This window comes from Bos indicus x Bos taurus, chromosome 20, assembly GCF_003369695.1.
Source record: "Bos indicus x Bos taurus breed Angus x Brahman F1 hybrid chromosome 20, Bos_hybrid_MaternalHap_v2.0, whole genome shotgun sequence".
In the NCBI taxonomy this organism is placed as follows: domain Eukaryota; kingdom Metazoa; phylum Chordata; class Mammalia; order Artiodactyla; family Bovidae; genus Bos; species Bos indicus x Bos taurus.
Window position 1 is genome coordinate 35,080,100 of NC_040095.1, and position 19,344 is coordinate 35,099,443.

Consider the following 19,344-nt stretch of genomic DNA (forward strand, 5'->3'; position numbering starts at 1 on the left):
TAGAGACCTACAAGTAATTGCTGTATAATTATAGTAATCCAGAATAGTCTCTGTAGTGAGCAATGTGTGACATATGGAAGTAGCAACTGCATGAGCTTGGGAGAGTTGAGATAACTTCACAGAGGAGGGAGCGTTTAAGGAGAATCTTAAAGATTAAGGAGGGCCTCCACAGGGGATGATGAGAAGGGAGGATTACTCCAGAGCTCCAGAGAAGGCCAATAGTGTGGGCTAGGCATGGAGGAACAAGAAACCAGTCTTTAGAGAATACGTGAATTCAGTGTTAATATCTGAAAAGAAGATGATGTAAGAAGAGGAAATATGAAAAATAAAACTGTAAAAGAGCAGGGCTGATCTTAAGGAACTGCACACTATGAAAAGGACAACAGACTTCATTCTATAGAATGTCAATGTATTTTGATGTCTGAGGTGCTTTACATCTTATGCTTTTAATTAATACTCAATTTACTAAAGTTAATAGTGCAAAGGCCTAATTTATTTTAAGTACTTAAATTCACATAATTTGCTATGCTATTTATACACCCAGTAATTTTTATTTCAATGAAAATGATTATTTTCAGGGGGATCTTTGATCAATGATTGGACAACTCAGACTAAATTCTTTCATATCAATACTTATGCTCATAATAAACTTAAGTAATTAAACTCGTTTACATGTTTGACATTGCATGTATGAATTTACATACTGAATTTTATTTTTAAGGATTTCTGATGCCTGACTGAACAAATTTCATAACTTTACTCAACAAAACCCTCTCAAGAATTTGTAAACAACTCATAAATCTATTAAATCATATCCGGGTCCTTTAAATAATCCAATTGCATTTACAATTGGATTTTTCAGATACTTTTAAAGAAACATTTATTTTTTAAAATGTTAAGCATATAAGAGGCAAGGAGAATAATATAATGAGTACCCATATACCCCTCCCCAACTTCAACAATTATAAGCTCACTACCAATCTTGTTTTATCTATACACTACCCACTTCCCTCGTCTCGTATTATTTTGAAACTAATATCAAACATCATATAATTACATTCATAAATATTTGAGTAGGTATTCCTAAAAATAGACCCTTTCTATTAATAGAAAACATCAAGCCACTATTCAGTTGTCTCTTAAATCCTGTGTGGGTTTTTTTGTTTGTTTGAGTAAGAATCCGAGCAAAGTCTGTGGCTTATATGTCTTGCAATTCTCTTTCAAGCTATAGGTTCCTCTTGTATTACTTTCGTTTTACTTATTGTAGTTCATTTGTTGAATACATCAAGTTGTTGGTGGGCATTATAGTTGCCCACAGTCTACACTGTGCTGATCGCTTCCTTATAGTAAGCTTGTGTGTTCCCCATTCCTCTGTGAACTGGCTGTTGGATATAGACAAGCGCTTGATCAAATTTCGTTCTATTTTCTAAATGTGTTTCTTTCTTTGTTTAGGTAAGATGTAGGACTCCTTCCTAGGTGATGGTGGATTTTTTTAATCAGGAGCTCATAGTTTTAGCTGATTCTGTTTTGTGAGGCCAGCAATCATAGACATTCAACACTTAAGAGTCCTTACTTTTTCACTAAAATAATAAGCCTAACTCACAAATATCTAATGTAACAAATTTCTTAAACATAACAAACACTTAAAATATTGAACATACATTATTGTCTCAATGATTAGAAAATTTACTTCACAGATTTTTGTATCACGGGTTTGAATTACTTCATCCTTTCTGTATTTAATTCTGAATCTTCTAAGATCTAAAAAGGCCAAGTAAGAAAAACAAGTGTCATGTCATGATCAATCTCACTGGACGTTCATACTTACCTAGATAGTAAGCTATGCATATATGTTAATTTTTAAATGTTCAATTTTTTAAGTGAATTTATTAGATAAAAGTTTATGACTACACATATGTATCTAAGGTATTTCTTCCAGAGTCACAAGGATATCCACTAAACCCTTTTTATGGCCTTAGTGATAGCAAGGCTCTTCCTGTTCACATTCTTCAAATGCTATTAATTTCACATAAGAAAGATCACTTTGGCAGCTGCATAAAGAAGGGACTTTAAGGGTAGAAAAGATGAAGCACAATTCTCATTACTAGAAGACCATCCAGAAGGCCACTGCAGGGGTCCACACTAGTGATGGTAGAATCCTGCTCTTGTGTCTAGCAGGACAGGGGAGAGAGATGGAAGGGGAAGTGTATTACAGGAGACATTAAATATGTAGAACTGACAGAACTTGATTAATTTCACATAGCACTGTAAAAGAGTGAGAAATAACGGCTCTCACTTTTTGAGTGAGGCTTGGGTGGTGAAGTGAATTTGTGGTGCAATACACCAAGGTAAGAAACTGAGTAGGAAAAACAGATTTAGGCTGAAATGAGAAAGGAAAACCTCAACTTCAGGGATGTTAATATAGAGCCATCAGTGGGACATACAAACACAGAAAGATGAATATATAGATAGGCAGATGATAGATAGATGTGTCTGAAACAAAGAATATGAGATTCTCTATGGGCTTGAGATTTCAGTGTAAAGTCACCAACATTAAGATACTTTGTGAAGGTGAGGAAGCATGTGAGAATGTAAGACCATCTGGGGCAAAGGTAGAAGGGAAAAAATGCAGAAACCAAGACAAGGACACAGAAGAACGCCATCACTTAAAAGAGAAGTCAGAGGAAACTAATCCACAAAGAAAATTGTGGGATTGAGACCAGAGAGACAAGACACGAGCTTTAAGAGATTTCTCACGGAACCAAAAGAAGCTCCAGGAAGGCAAAATAGCCAATATGGTGTTAAGGGCCACAAAGCAACAGGAAGGTGCAGGCTGAGACGTGTTTAGTGGATTCAGTAATTAAGCCTTTTAAGAGTAGTTTCAGTGAAGGATTAGCGAAGGAACTTAGATTGCAGTCAATGATGAGACAAAGCGGAGGAGAGCCAGTAAAGTGAGTACGGACAGTTTTTCCTACTTGGACTGGGAAGAGGAAGATGTTCTTGTGGTGATATGTAGAATTTAGAAAGGCGAAGAGAAATTATGAATGAGAGTAACTTGGGCTGAGGGAGGAAACAGTACAATAAGTCCCTTACATATGAACAAGGTCCATTCCGAGAGGAAGCTCATAAGTTCATTTGTTCTAACCTAGGTTGTAAGTACTGCTTAGGCTGTAACTACAAGCCTTGGTACCCAACTAACACAATGGGCTATATAGTACTGTACTGTAATAGGTTTATAGTATTTTTCAAATAATACATAAAAAACAAACCCAAAAAAAGTAAAGAAAATATTTTTACTCTTACGGTACAGTATCTTCAAAATACACTAGAACATTACAATAGCTGGCATACAGGGGCTGATATTGAGTGAACAGGCAAGAAGAGATACTAATTGGGGGAGAGAGAAGAGGTGGGAGATAGCAGAGCTGAAGGATCATCAGCAATAGGAGACAGAGGGCAAGCTGCAATTTCACTTACTCCTGACGTAGTTGGATATGCAAACACATACACACATTTGCATCTTTGAAAGCTTGCAACTTGAAGATTTGTTTGTAGAGGACTTACTATAGTGAGACATTTAGGGATGGGAGTGGAAGAAAAACAATAATAGTAAATAAATGATATGATGACACACAGAAGAAAAGGAATAAAAGGAATGAAATAACTGATCATTCAGATAGCATTCAGAACACAGATGAAAAGAACTTTGGTCAGGAGATGTAAGGATGGGTGTAATTGTAGATAAGCTTGGAAGTAAAAGGAGTGTATTTTCTTAAGAGAGTTCACTCCCAATAACAGCTAAATAGTGAAATAAGAAACAAAATCATCTAATGATAAAGAAAAGGAGAGAAATAGGAGATTTAAGGGAAGAAGTGAAGAGAAGATCAACTAGGAAAAATGTGTAATGAGATTATAGGATAGTGTTGGGAGTGCAGCTGAGACTGAATGTCAATTATTTGTAATCTCCCAAATCAGTAAGATGGCAATTTTCCCCAGTTATGCTGATCAACCCAAGAATAGAAATAGAAAATATAGATGGTTCCATAAATCATTAGGGATTCGTGGGGCCCAGGTATTGATAACTGTTATGAGTAGTTGGAGTGAAGTGGTTTGAAATGAAGCACCTTGGAGTCCAAGCCACAACTGATGGAAGCAAAGTCAGGTAGAGAATACCTAGAAAGGGGGGGAGGAGCCAGGATTGAAACTAATAGCCTTTGAAATCTATACCGTACAGCCAATTATCTGCCTTCAGAACTCAGAATTGACTTATTGATATACTGTCATTTTTAACGGGAAAACATATTACTGCCCTGAAACTATGGATTAATTGTAGGTGCTCACTTTGAATGGACAGTGCTGGACACAAGTTCCCCAATTCTCCACTTTTTTGGTAGCAGTAGCAGCGTCAGTACAAAGCTAAAACCTGTTCTACTGACTTCTGAAGTTTTAAATCAGAGTAGATATGAAAGAGAAAAGAGTTATTTTTATCTTATTTTTAAATTTTCTTATTATTACTGGCTGCACTGGGTCTTTGTCGCAGCTTGCAGCCTTTCTCTGGCTGTGGCGAGTGGAGGCGGCTCTCCAGTGCAGTGCATGGGCTTCTCGCGGTGGGGGTTTCTCTTGTTGCGGAGCATGGCTTCAGCAGTTGTGGCACACAGGCTTAGTTGCCCGCAACATGTGGGATCTTCCCAGACCAAACATGTGTCCCCTGCCAGATTCCCAACCACTGGACCACCAGGGAAGCCCAAGAGTTATTTTTAAATAATCCTTTTCTTTTTTTTTTCTTTTTCATTGTAAGAGGAGCATCTACGTATCCCTTTTTCACTTTTTCCTCTCTCTTGTTTTCAGAGGCCCTGTAAATGAAGAAAATCAAGACAGTGTCATGCACTCTGATGGTAAGAGGCAAATGATGTTTTATTTTTTGTTCCCTCAGATATGAAAGTTAGAGTTAATTATTCTCATAGGGTCATTAGTGAGTCATTATCATCATTAGTGCATGCAAGTCCTCTTGTTTTACTTATTTATTCCCTTTTCTCTTCACGACCCACTCTCTTTCCTTCCTTCTTTCACCAGAGTAAAATATTTTAATGCACTTAGTGTGTATATGTAATTTTGTACACATTCATTGTATATTGTTGTATGTGTATATGTATATATTTCAATTTGCATGAACAGTATATTATAGCTCATTCTGGTCCTTTTTTTACACTCAGACTAATGTGTTTTGTGAGGCTTATCGTGAATATAAGTATATTTAATTTATTTCTGTTAACTACTGCACAGCTCTCCATGGTATGCATCCTATGGAGCATACCATGGAGCACCTCCAACTCACTATTACTGAAAATGATATTAATAGTTCAATGCACCTTCTTGTCCATATCCCCATGTGAACCTCTGAGAGCCTTCCTTTAAGATGTGTATCAAGGAGTAGAGTGACTGCTTGTAAGCTATGACATATTCATTTTGATTGAGTAGTACTGGAGTACTTTCCAGAAGAAAGGCATCTGTGTGTAGTCCCATCCCAGGGCATGAAGATTCCAAAATGCTTGCCTTTCACCAGTGCAGAGGCAGCTGTTGTTTCCAGTTGTTTCCAATCTTGTGTGTATAAAATGTCTTGTTTCAATTTCATATCTCAGCTTACTATTGAGTTCAAAACCCTGATTTGTTTATTAGCCTTTGTGATTTTCTCTTCTGTAAGTTGCTACTTCCAATTCCTTGACCATTTTTTTCTTGGGGTTGGTATCCTTTTCTGGATGACTTGCAAGAGTTCCTTTGTATTCCAAATATTAATAACATGTCAGTTGTAGGGTGGAGAAGGCAATGGCACCCCACTCCAGTAATCTTGCCTGGAAAATCCCATGGACGGAGGAGCCTGGTAGGCTGCAGTCCATGGGGTCACTAAGAGTCGGACACAACTGAGCGACTTCACTTTCACTTTTCACTTTCATGCACTGGAGAAGGAAATGGCAACCCACTCCAGTGTTCTTGCCTGGAGAATCCCAGGGATGGGGGAGCCTGGTGGGCTGCCATCTATGGGGTCGCATAGAGTCGGACACGACTGAAGCAACTTAGCAGCAGCAGCAGCAGTTGTAGGGATTGCAAATATCTTCTCTCATTCTGTCCATTGTCTATTAACTTAGTCCATACCGTCCTTCATTGAACATAAATATGTTTTGATATAATCAAATTTATTAATACTTACTTTGTAATTTGTACTTTTAAAGTTTTATTTAAGAATTCCTAACCTTAGGAAATAAAACTATTATATTCTATTTTCTTCTATGAACTTTATCCTTTATAGTTAGGTCTTTGATTGTTTGCAGTCCACTTTTGAGGAATTAGTAGAAACCTAGAGTTTTTTTCTCATATACAAAGTCAGTTTTCCCATTATGATACTCTGAAATTCACCCTTTTCTCATTAATTTATAATACCACATTTACTATATTAACTCTATTGGTGTGTTTGTGTCTTTTCATACATAGGTGTGTTTGTGTGTACATAATGTTCCTGGGTTTGACCTCTGGGTCAGGAAGATCCCCTGGAGAAGGAAATGGCAACCCACTCCAGTATCCTTGCCTGGGAAATCTCACAGACAGGCTACAGTCCCTGGGGGTGCAAGAGTCAGACAAGACTTAGAAAGTGAACAACAACAAATGTGTGTTCCTATTTGTGTGTATGTAAATTTTATCTGTCTCTGAGCTCTCCGTTCTATTCTACTGGTCTATTAATTCATGTATCAGTTCCACATGGTTTTTATTGTTATTGTTTTAGATGATGTCTTAATACCTGAAAATTTGTTGATATTATTAAACACTTGAGCAGTAAAATATCTTTTAAAAAATCTAATTAACTTGATTTGTTTGATACATGAAAGCAAATCCTTGGGAACAAATGAGTCAAAAAGTGTGAACTTGTGACTTTCTGGTAAAGCCTGTGTTCCACACAAGCCCACAAAACCAAATGTGGATGCTTTCAGCGTCCATTCATAAAGAGAAAAGAGTGTCTTCAGTTTTTTTCACTTTTGTATTATTTTATGAAAGCTAATGAAATGATTTTATAATAAGTTACAAGGTTTGGAAAAGTCATAGTAAGGATCTTAACCACATATTCTATTCTGTACTTCTAAACCTTTGGTAAAGTATAGATTCTGTTAACATTATGAACTGTTTTGAGTATTATGTTACATCTAACAATCCTCTATTAAAGCACTTCTTAATTACTATCCCTTTTTTTAAAACACTTCAGGTACTGGAAATCTAGATGAGGTTAGTTTCTCTTTTTTATTCTTCTCATATTATATTGCTGTAACTAGAATATGTAACAATTGCTGTGATTTATTTTCTACTGACATAAACCAACAAATGAAAACTCTTAAGAATAATGGTAATATTTTTCCATTTGCAATCTTATTTCACCTGAAATGCTTGAGACATTAAACACCAGTCATTTCACTGACTCAGTAATTTTGTTATACTAAACAGAAACTGAAGTCTGGCTACAAATCTGAATTACATAGCAGGATATAAAATGAAATCTTTCTGTGCTTCCTTTCCCAGTCTGTCTCCAAAAAGAAAAAAAAAAAAAAAAAAAAACATGCCAAATGTACACACAAATTTATGTTTGTTTTACTGAGTATTTGAGCAATGTAGTATATATTTGTTCCCTTATTGAATAATTGCAATTAATCATTATTAATGTTTTTCTTGACAGGAACAAGAGAGTGAAGGAGAAACATATGAAGACATGTATGAGCAACATTTTTTTTACCATGATATTTTTCTTCTAAGATGAATATAATAATTTATATGAGGGAGAATGAATGGATATTCAATACTAGGAGGGGGAAAGTTCAACTGTTCAAGTGACGGGCATATAATGATAACCTTTATTTCAATACAAAGGACTAAAGATTCCTTTCTTGTCTAAGGATTTTACAGAGGACTCTGTTAAAATGCCATTGTGTGAGAGGTCAGAGTCCTGCAACCCACTAGACAGCCCACAGGCAGGGAATTACAGAGCCAGGAATCTGTATTTCTTGCTCTCAGTGTGTCTTTGGGCAAATGAATTTGTGTATATATTACAATGTGCTCACCTAGGCAGTACTTTACCTCAAAATTCAGCTCTGAGAGATGATTTAACACAGCACCAGATGCCAAAGTTTTAACCTGCTTAAGAAGAAAAATGTTAAAAAGAGTTCCCAAATGGGTTTCTGGGTAGCCCAGGATTAAGAAATTTCTTAGCAAATGAGTGAAAATAAAAATGAGCATGTTCTCTTATTTTATCTTTAGTTGATTCACATATGTTAATCTTCCCTACCCAGAATTCAGCTAATTCTGAGTAAAGTTTCTAAATGAAGATTTGTACCTATGAGTAAAGTGAATCCGTGTATGTGAACTTATACCAGTGAGTGTACTCTTGAGAGAGAGAGTTGGGGGTCGGGGGTGGGTTTAATTGTATTCATGCTGACAGGCCGCAAGAACCTTTATAACAATGCCTTCCACTTGCCCTCAGGGGTTATAAAGGTAGCAGGGCCTTTGGAAGGCATCCTCCTTTGAATGCCTCCTGCAGGTTTTAAAAACAGTCTCACACACCCAGGAATTTTGACAAGACTTAGCTTTGTACCTTCACCTCTATTCCACATACTATCTTCTGTTTGGGGTAGGAACCACTCTAAATAGTGAGCCCTAACACATAAATGCCTGCAGGTTCTGAAACAACAAAATATTTATTCACAGAGACACATCCAAAGAAAAAGAGAAGAAAAGGGAAAAGGAGGAAAAGAAGAGATTAGAGCTGGAGAAAAAAGAACAGAAAGAGAGAGAAAAGAAAGAACAAGAAATAAAGAAGAAATTTAAAGTAAGAGCTTGCTTGCTGACGGGTGAAAAAGAGTAACGTCTCTTTTTATAACTTTCACACAAAAGGGGCACCATTTTTTGAAACCTTACATGGTTGGACAACTACTTAATCACTGTTTTCTAAAGAGTAACTTCCTTCATAACAGTAATGTTTTTGTCTACTACACTCCATTATCCATGCACTAAAAATGCAATACAATAAAATCCAAATAAAATATGTGGCTTATAATTTGGATAAAATCTAAACAAAATCTGGTGGGAGCTCAGGAAATTTTATGTCCGTTGGGTGAATGAATACTCAGTTACTCAAATCCATTCTGACTCTTCCTCGTTATGCATTTCATTGTACCTGGAAAATTTCATGGACTGAGGAGCCTGATGGGCTACAGTCTGAGGGGTCACGAAGAGTCGGACATGAGTATTAACCTACTCATAATATGGGCTCAGGACTACACACATACATATCCCTGTGGAATGTATTATCATGGTGCATGGGACAGAAATGTCTCTGGATTAAGCAGACCTGTCTCAATAAAACTCCGTGAGCTACCCTGCCTGATGCTGTCTAGACCTGACTCACATCTGTGCCTTTACTTTAAGCCTATGTACATGCTGACTTCTCATACCTTCTGTTTCTCCTTCTTCCTCACTGACCTCTGTCTTCGCTGATCTTTCATTCTAACTGGATGACTCCTATGACTACCACCACTACCACTATACTTGTAGGCTATACTTTCTTGGCTAGGCTTTGACGACACGGCCCATCTGGTATGGGTCTGGTATGTCAGCTATATTTAGAGTGATTATCTAGTCACAAAACTATTCTTCACTTTGAAAAGGATTCATATCAAGTTTCCTTTAAATATTTAGTTCCTCCAGAACATTAATATATGGTTTGAATTATAAAAGTCTGGCTTATATATAATTTCCCAGTCTATTGACTGTAGTGAAACAAAGATGCAACAGCGGGCACAGGGAAAATGTAAAACTTAGAGTCAGTTGGACAGATGTGGATTCAAATTCCAGTTGCATTTGTGAGTTATATAATAGGGGACATATTGCTAAACTTCTCTGAACCTCAGATTCTTATTTTTAAAGTGAGTAGATGACATTTCTCTTGAAAGTTTGTTATGGGATTAAATAAAATAATACATGGTGTCTATTATAGGCTGTCATTCAATTTTGCTTACTATATATAAGCAAAAGTAAGATTGCAATATGACTATTAAAATATTTTACTCATACAGAATGTATGGCTACCAAAGAAGGGAAAACATGGAAAATTAATTTCTTAAATGAAAATCTTTATAACATACTTTTTATGAAGAGATTGTTTATAGTTTTGAAGGAATTATGTGAAGCTTTCCCTGTGGGCTTTTTTTTTTTTTTTTGGAGAAGCCAGTTTTGGATGGTTTCACTCATTTATTCAAATAATATTTGTTAGTAAGAAAAAGATATGATATGAAATCACACCACCAAACATGAACTCAAACATTTGTCAAGACTAGGACTTCACACGCTATATTCCTTCCACAAAATTGTTAATAGATGTTCAAATTAAATAAATAAATGTGAGAACTGTTATACAGTTCCACATTTCATTAATTCTATGACAAAATATTTCACATTTTAAAATTCTGAAATTAGGATGCATTGTAACATTGTTGGCACATCAAAGTTTAAATCAAGCTAGTTTACTTTCTTGGTAGTATATAATTAATGATGGTGTCTCACAATTCATCACATCACAAGTTCAATAAATAAAGTAGAGCCTCCTCAAAAATCATGATGCATATTTGCATATCAAAAGATTCAAGAAATTCTGTTGAAAAGACAAAAGATTAGGAAATTAGGAGTTAAGGATTCACGAGCTCTAAACTACATTACTCCTCTGCTGTCAAGAAACCACTGTACTCTTCAGGATATTAATTATAAAAACATCACATAATATTGGTTTGCTATTTTTTTTTAATTCACAATGCTATTTCTAAACTGTTATCTTGTTTATAGCAGGTAATGTCTACTCCAAGTTTATAGGTAGCAAGTACCATGAAGTCAAAAAAAAGGAAAGAATATGTTTTTCTCACAAGTACAACCTACCACCACTACTAACCCTTCTCTCTCTTGCTATTGTAAGCCTGCAGAGAACCATCAGAATAATTGCACAAAGCAGAGAGGGAAATAACCTCTGTCTAGTAAGCAGAACACCAGTATACCCCATAAAAACACATAGCACCCAGCATGTCGCATACATAAGTGGTGTTTGATTTTCAGTCACTTCCTCTTCATTTTTTTTTTTCTGGACTGATAATTCTTTTCTTTTTTTTTTTAAATTTTATTTTATTTTTAAATTTTACATAATTGTATTAGTTTTGCCAAATATCAAAATGAATCTGCCACAGGTATACATATGTTCCCCATCCTGAACCCTCCTCCCTCCTCCTTCCCCATACCATCCCTCTGGGTCGTCCCAGTGCACTAGCCCCAAGCATCCAGTATCGTGCATCGAACCATCTTCCAGAGTTCCCGAGGTCAACAGATCACTGCCATTCTCTCCTGGCCGCCCGACACGTGCTTACCTATTTTTGCTGGTTCTGTCTGACCTCTGCAATTTTCCCCTAACCCCTCCTATAGGAACCCTCACCAGAAATAACATTCACCCTCAACTTCTAGTTCAAACCTGTAAATGTTGGTAACAAACAGGTTAGCAAGTAGTGGACCTAGTCTTTCAAAACTGCATTCCTTAAAGATTTCCTGAATAGTAAGAAGCTGGTTGTGATTTTTTTTCCCCTCTTTGCAGCTAACAGGCCCTATTCAAGTCATCCATCAAGCAAAAGCTTGCTGTGATGTCAAAGGAGGAAAGAATGAACTGAGCTTCAAGCAAGGAGAGAATATTGAAATAATTCGTATCACAGACAACCCTGAAGGAAAATGGCTGGGCAGAACAGCCAGGGGGTCATGTGAGTGCATATTTTTCTAAGACTTCAAAGTGTTTTCTTTTGAGCCAATCTTAATGTGAAAATTCTTCCAAAGCTAGTCATAAGCATTAAGTTGGGAGTATGTTACAGAGTAGACAAAAATAGGAAGATTTTAAATGACAAGCATAGCTCCATCTTCACCTCATTTGTGCAATATTTTTAGTTGGGAAAAAATGTAAATATAATATCCCAAGGAAGAGCAAAGAGTATTAGGTTCTTCATTGATGTTAAAAAGCAAAAATATTTCTTCTGAATCACTTTAGAGCCTTGAAAACAGACTCTAGACTTACCCCAAAGCACAACATCATGAGACTTGGACAAAGCACAGTGAAGCATGTGTCAACAAGTCTTTAAGTCAGAATTGCAAGCAAAGAAATAAAGGGAAAATTTAAAAAGAAAGTGTACAATCGATATTTGTTTACAACTCTATGATATTTAAACTACAGTCATCTGAACATAAATTGTTCCCCTTTTGGTAGATGGCTATATTAAAACAACAGCTGTAGAGATTGACTATGACTCCTTGAAACGGAAAAAAGGCTGTCTCAGTGCTCTTTCAACAAGACTTTTGGAAGATGACCAGGAAGTGTATGATGACGTTGCAGAGCAGGAAAATGTTAGCAGGTATATGTAAAAACAAATCGGAAAGCAAATGAAACTATCTCTTTGTCAGAGATTGTGGGTTTTAAGATGCTAGAATTTTACTTTCCTAATTTCCTACTACTTTCTATCACTAAATTAAATTACCGTTTACAATCACTTCAATATGGATGATAACTCATTTGAAACTCTATAGTCTTTCATTTTACTCTTTGGCTATTTGTGTTAAATACTGCTTGAAATGTAATGGGCCACTGGCAGATGTGTTGTCAATCCCAAATACTGTTTTGCAACATTCATTCTGATTTGACTTTAAGGATATGCCTAGAATACGTATGACTTTGTAAAATATGAAGCATGAGATATAAAAGTTAGCTCTAAAAGTATAAGATATTTTTCTCTGAAATCTGAGTCTAAATATATTTGTCATTGTTATTTGAAAGTATAACAAATAGAAATGCTTTTTTATGACAACTTTGCTCTTTAAGAGTAAAAATGTAAAAGCTGAATCCACTATGATCCCTAGCAATCAACTAGGGGTTCAACTTTCCATTGGACCTTGTGACCTTCCCTGGAAAAATTACAGGACCATCTTTCTGGGGCAGAGGGACAGATCAAGACATCCTTTCTAGGGGAATCAAAGGGGAGGGCAAACTTCTGTCTCATACTTTCCTTCTCTTCCTTCTCAGTCTCCAGCTCCCTTTATAGTGCCTCCTCTTCTGTCTCTTTCTCCTAGCTCTGATCTTCCTTGTTCTTTCTTTTTCTTCCTTTTCTGCTCTCCTTTCATTCCTTCTTTCCTCCAATATCTCCCTTTCCTTGTAGAGCCATAATCCCTTTAAATTGAAGGAAAAGGAGAAGAAAAATCTCCAACCCAGTGAAGAATCCTCATTTTTCTATTCCCACTTTGTGAAACAGGGAAACCTCCCCACATGACCTATGCAAGATCTTCATTTGAGAAAAAAATGTGTCTGCATTCTTTATAACTCAAATTTCAAAGTAAAAAATGTTTTTATTATTAAGCATTCTAAAAATGTAAAAATATCAAAATAGAAATATATTAATATTTATTAATACTAATAGTTATGAAACATATTAAGAATTAAATTTCCCTTTATGGTCTTGAGCTTATGGCATCAGTTAAACTTATATTGCTTTCTGGCAGTTCATCATTCTAAAATGACTGATAGCAATGCTGTCTTAACATATTATGATCATAAATTATGTAATACATATCAAAACATGCCATGTATGCACTGGAGTTTACAGATTGTAAATTGACCTTAGTAATAAGAAACACCTTGACCTACTTTGAAGTTAGCAAATGTCAAATTTGATGTCAGAGTTCCAAATGGCCGTATTTTGAGAGTTACAGAATTTTCTGGACATGAGTGTGTCTTACCATGTATATTATCAGCATATATACCTTATGTTGGGCTTCCCTGGTGGCTCAGATGGCAGAGTCTGCCTGAGATCCCCTGGAGAAGGAAACAGCAACCCACTCCAGTGTTCTTGCCTGGAAAATCCCATGAATGGAGGAGCCCAGCACGCTGTAGTCCACGGGGTTGCAAAGAGTTGGACACGACTGAACTACTTCACTGTACCTTATGTTTGTCTTTTATCTTAAAAAAAAAAAACACAATTTCTCTTATTTGGGAATTAAAGAACTCCACTTCACTTTCACTTTTCACTTACGTGCATTGGAGAAGGAAATGGCAACCCACTCCAGTGTTCTTGCCTGGAGAATCCCAGGGACCCGGGGAGTCTGGTGGGCTGGTGTCTATGGGGTCGCACAAAGTTGGACACGACTGAATCGACTTAGCATCAGCAGCAGCGGTGATATATATATATATATATATATATATGTGTGTGTGTGTGTGTGTATGTGTGTATATATATATATATATATCGGAGAAGGCAATGGCACCCCACTCCAGTACTCTTGCCTGGAAAATCCCATGGATGGAGGAGCCTGGTAGGCTGCAGTCCATGGGGTCGCTAAGAGTCAGACATGACTGAGCGACTTCACTTTCACTTTTCACTTTCATGCATTGGAGAAGGAAATGGCAACCCACTCCAGTGTTCTTGTCTGGAGAATCCCAGGGACGGGGGAGCCTGGTGGGCTGCCGTCTATGGGATTTCACAGAGTCGGACACGACTGAAGCAACTTAGCAGCATATATATATATATATATATATATATATATATATATATATATATAATACATATATATATATATTTACACTGATGAAAATACTCAAAAAATAAATAAATCCACAAAAAAGGGATGATATTCTTAAAATGAAGCATTATTTTCATAATAAGTGACTGTTTCCCAAATTAATGCTATTACCTTTTCCATTTTAACTAGTCTGTACATACCACAGGGCTTCCCAGATAGTTCAGCAGTAAGGAATCCACCTGCCAATGCAGGAGATCCAGGTTTGAGCCCTGGGTTGGGAAAATCCCCTGGAGAAGGAAATGGCAACCCACTCCAGTATTCTTGCCTGGGGAGTCCCATGAACAGAAGAGCCTGGCATGTTACATCAGTCCAGGGGTTGCAAAGAGTAGGACACAACTTAGTGACTAAACCACCACCACCATACATACCACAACTCTACAAGACATCTCCAGTTAGTAAACATGTAGCAGAAACGGAATCTTCTGTTTAATAAAACGGGGTTAGAGGAAGTGTATATAGCTCTACTGATTAATAATTTAAACAAGTATGGCACCACAATATTTACTAGCATCTATTACATTGGAAGGAATGATGCTAAAGCTGAAACTCCAGTACTTTGGCCACCTCATGCGAAGAGTTGACTCATTGGAAAAGACTCTGATGCTGGGAGGGATTGAGGGCAGGAGGAGAAGGGGACGACAGAGGATCAGATGGGCTGGATGGCATCACCGACTCAATGGAAATGAGTTTGAGTAAACTCCGGGAGTTGGTGATGGACAGGGAGGCCTGGTGTGCTGTGATTCATGGGGTCGCAAAGAGTCGCATACGACTAAGCGACTGAACTGAACTGATTCCTTCTTTATGCATATTTAATAAGAAAATGGAAGAAGAGACATCACTTCTACACAAGTTGTTTTGTTTTGTTTTGTTTTTTGAAACTACAGCTGCTGCTGGCAGAGATCTTATAACAGAACGTGCTTTGTCCTTAGTAGAACAAGGAAAGATGCTGAGTATAGCTGGCAGCTTGTTCCGGCAAGAATAAGAGAAAGCACCAGCCTCTCCTCTCCCTCCCCCATATACCTCCTGGCTCCTATCAGGAGGTTCTTGGCCAGCTCTTTCCCAATTTCTCCAGGGTTAGGAAAACCAACTGTATACCTCACACTCTGAGAGCAGACAGGAGGCTTAAAAAGCGCAGATCCTGGCAGCTGTACTTCTCCGTTTCTTCTCAATGAAGCAGTTTTTTGTAATAAAAGTGAAAAGTTGAACAAAAGGAAATTACAAGTGCAAATACCACTCCTTCGTCATATAAAAAACTCTTCTTCTAGGTGTATTTCCCAACCTTTTTCCTGCCATTTCTCCTTTCCTCTTTCTCTTTCCTTGTCTTTTCTCACACTCTCCTTTCCTTCCCTCTGGCTCACCAGATCAATGGTTTATATTCCAAAGAGAAAATGAAGAACTGCTCTAGAAATCAAATAATATATAGTGGCTTTGTTCCCGATTGTGATCACCCAATTCTTTGGAAATTGGATATGAAATCTCCGAGGTGGAATATGTTGTATTTGCCAGAAGTGGCAGCCAACCCCAATTTGCAGTTTTTCTCATAATTCTAAATGCTTGCTTCATGCTCAGAGGAAAGTGTTGAAGACAGTGAGTGTGAAAACAGTTTGTAAGCAAGTAGCGAATATACTTAAGCTTCATCAAAAATCACTTCTATTTGTATATTAAGACATTTATAGCATGTTTTTCTCCAAAGTTCCATTAGTGAAAGTACTTTTTATTTCTAGATTAGCAGTAGACTTTAAAGTTATTCTGACTTTAAGGTTAAGGGTCATATATGATGTATAAACATACTATACGATTGTAATATCAGATATCTGTTCTTGGAAGATTATCTAAAAGGCAAAAATGATGACACAGAGGGCACAGCGAGGTGTAGTAAAAATGACGTCATCCATACAGGAAAGCAGGACACTGAGATTATTTCATTTTTTCAGTTAATCAAAAGTGGACATGGTCATATCACTTGATTTCTCAGAGCCTCAATTTTTTTTCTGTAAAATGAACTAGATGACTTCCTTTGCTTTCACATAATTCACAGTTTAGTGGGGAAACAGGCAAGAAAACAATTTTAAAAGAGGGGAGGTATAGAATGTTATAGAAAGAGAGATTTAGAGAATTAGGAGCTACACTCTACAAAAGCCCCACGAATAGGATTTCAAATTTTTTTTAAGTATTCCCTTTGTAAAAAATGTAATCCTATTGGACTAAGAGTTAAATGCTGTAATTATAAGGTATTGAGAGGAAATTGAATTTAATGCAGTAACAGTTCTAGAATAATATGCTCTTTTTTTAATAAGTCCATCTATGGAGTGATGTAATACTATATAACCTGAAAATTGCCTTATGGTAAAATGCTAGAAATCAACAATATCATTGTTTAGAAAACTTTATGGATTGCTGAATCTCACTTGATCCTTATTAGTTTTGTTTTGTTTTTTGCTTTGTTACTACTCATCTATTACAATAAGGAACAATTTTTCTTACTTTTCACGCATAACATCTAATAACTTTTTTTCTAATTAAAAAGTACCTGATTTACAATATTAGTTTCAGGTATACAAGTGATTCGATGTTTTTATAAGTTATACTCCATTTAAAATTATTATAAACTATTGACTATATTCTCTATACTGTAGAATATATCCTTATAGCTTATTAATTTTATACATAGTAGTTTGTCCTCCTTAAACTCCCACCCCCACCCCAACACTGGTAACCAGTAGTTTGTTCTCCATCTCTGCGTCTCTTTTTGTTTTGTAGTATTTATTCGTTTTATTTTTTAGATTCCACATATAAGTGACAACTCTCTGACTTATTGCACTAAATATAATACCCCGCAGGTCCACTGGTATTGTTGCAAATAGCAAAATCTCATTCTTCTTTTATGGCTGAATAACATTCCACCGTGTGTGTACGCTACGTCGTCTTTACTCATCTGTTGGCGGACATTTAGGTTGTTTTTATATCTTGACAATTGTAAATAACATCCTGATAACTGTTGACTGGAATGTTATTTTTTCTCTCATTTAACTGCTCAATATGTACTTCTTCTCCTGATAGCTAAATAATTAATATATCAATTAATGTCTACTCTTTTTCTCCTAGCCACAGTCAGAGTGGAAGTGGAGGTAAGCTACACGCTTTTATCAGTTTCTCAAGTCTTTGACGTTCTTGTGTATATTAATGACAAAATGCTCTTGTTTGCAAATAATAAGGAGGATCTTAATGTGGTAGAAAGAACAATAGCCTGGGAATCAATAACATGGAGTCCAGTCCTGGCCACTGAGTGACCCTGAGCAAGTCACTTTTTTCTTCCACGTTATGGGTCATAGGGTGATTCCACTTCCAGTGTGCCCAGGGCAGTCTTGATTTGTACAGTTGTCTGAGCACAATTTCTAGTAGTATCTCCCTTCACTTTCAGAAATGTCCCTATTTGGATAATACCTCACATAGTCACCACAGCTATGATTCCTAAAGACTTCTCATTATCCCATCAACAAAATAAGGGTTGCTAATACCTGGCAGTGCTAAAATTATCATCTTAAAAATCTAATTTCAACTTTATTGTACATATATTTACAAAGAAGGTAGTCAGTAAACATTTGTTAAATAAATATTTGTCAAATAGCAAACATAGGATAACAAATCAAGCAAGGGTTTAACTTTTTTAAAATAAAGAAATGAAAATTCTTTTCATTCACCTTCCATTCTTTTCTTTGTCCCAGCTCCCATCAATGCTTAGAGTCACTTTTCATTTGCTTTCCTTTACTTACATCTTGATCAATGCTTTTTTCTGAATCTCTCCTTAGTATTAATTAAGTTTTTCTTATCAACTTTTCCCTTCTTTTTCCACAATAAATTTTAACTCCATCCTCTGTTTAATTTTACTTTTTCTGTTATTTTCCCCACTCTGTCACCTCCAGTGCACAGTACTCTATGTCATCCCTCATATTTTTACAGTTCACTTTTAAGAATTCCTTATAAAATAATGTTAAAAAATTAATTTACCTCTGTGTAAGAGTGGGAAAATAAAGCTATTTTAATTTAAATAATTTATATGAAAATAAGATGCTTTCTACATCTTATTTCTGCATAAGACATTTATTATCAAATTTTGAGTGAGCATTTGTGACCAAATTACAAAATTAACAGATTTCCCCCCCCTAATTCACATGAAGGGATGTTCCCACCTCCCCCAGATGATGATATTTATGATGGGATTGAAGAGGAGGATGCTGCTAATGGGTAAGAATAATCAGCTTAATTGCCTCTTTGCAAAGTATTGTATATACTGAAATTGTCACTAGTTTTGATTTCTAGTTAGAATAAAAAGCAGAAAGTAGCATTCCCTGTTACATAACCAAAAATGTTTAATTAACAGCAATGGCAAATGAGGAATTGTAATTATACCACACTTCAAATGAAGTGGTATATTGTTTGGAATATACCACTTGGAACCTTGACAACTATGTCAAAAGGAGTGAAATGGAAAAGGGGTAAGGGTTACAAGTATTCAAACTTTTCCCAATCATTTATTTATCAATCAATACTTCATTTTTGTGACAATCTCTGGAAAGTTTATAGTTGCATGGCTAGCCTTTGTGTAATAATCATGTGCTGTGCTGTGCTTGGTCGCTCAGTCATGTCCAGCTCTTTGGGATCCCATGG

General features: G+C 36.2%; 1 protein-coding gene across 4 annotated transcripts in view; it reads left to right on the forward strand.

Annotated features, from left to right (window-relative positions):
• Window positions 1–19,344, forward strand: part of FYB1 (FYN binding protein 1) — a 181,338-nt gene that overhangs the window by 138,777 nt on the left and 23,217 nt on the right. For all 4 annotated transcript variants that reach the window (XM_027520104.1, XM_027520102.1, XM_027520103.1 and 1 more), the window contains exons 4-11: window positions 4,849–4,895; window positions 7,250–7,269; window positions 7,715–7,749; window positions 8,740–8,860; window positions 11,660–11,819; window positions 12,317–12,461; window positions 17,782–17,804; window positions 18,855–18,921. In XM_027520104.1, the coding sequence (XP_027375905.1) occupies window positions 4,849–4,895; window positions 7,250–7,269; window positions 7,715–7,749; window positions 8,740–8,860; window positions 11,660–11,819; window positions 12,317–12,461; window positions 17,782–17,804; window positions 18,855–18,921 (618 nt within the window). The remainder of the gene's footprint in view (window positions 1–4,848; window positions 4,896–7,249; window positions 7,270–7,714; window positions 7,750–8,739; window positions 8,861–11,659; window positions 11,820–12,316; window positions 12,462–17,781; window positions 17,805–18,854; window positions 18,922–19,344) is intronic.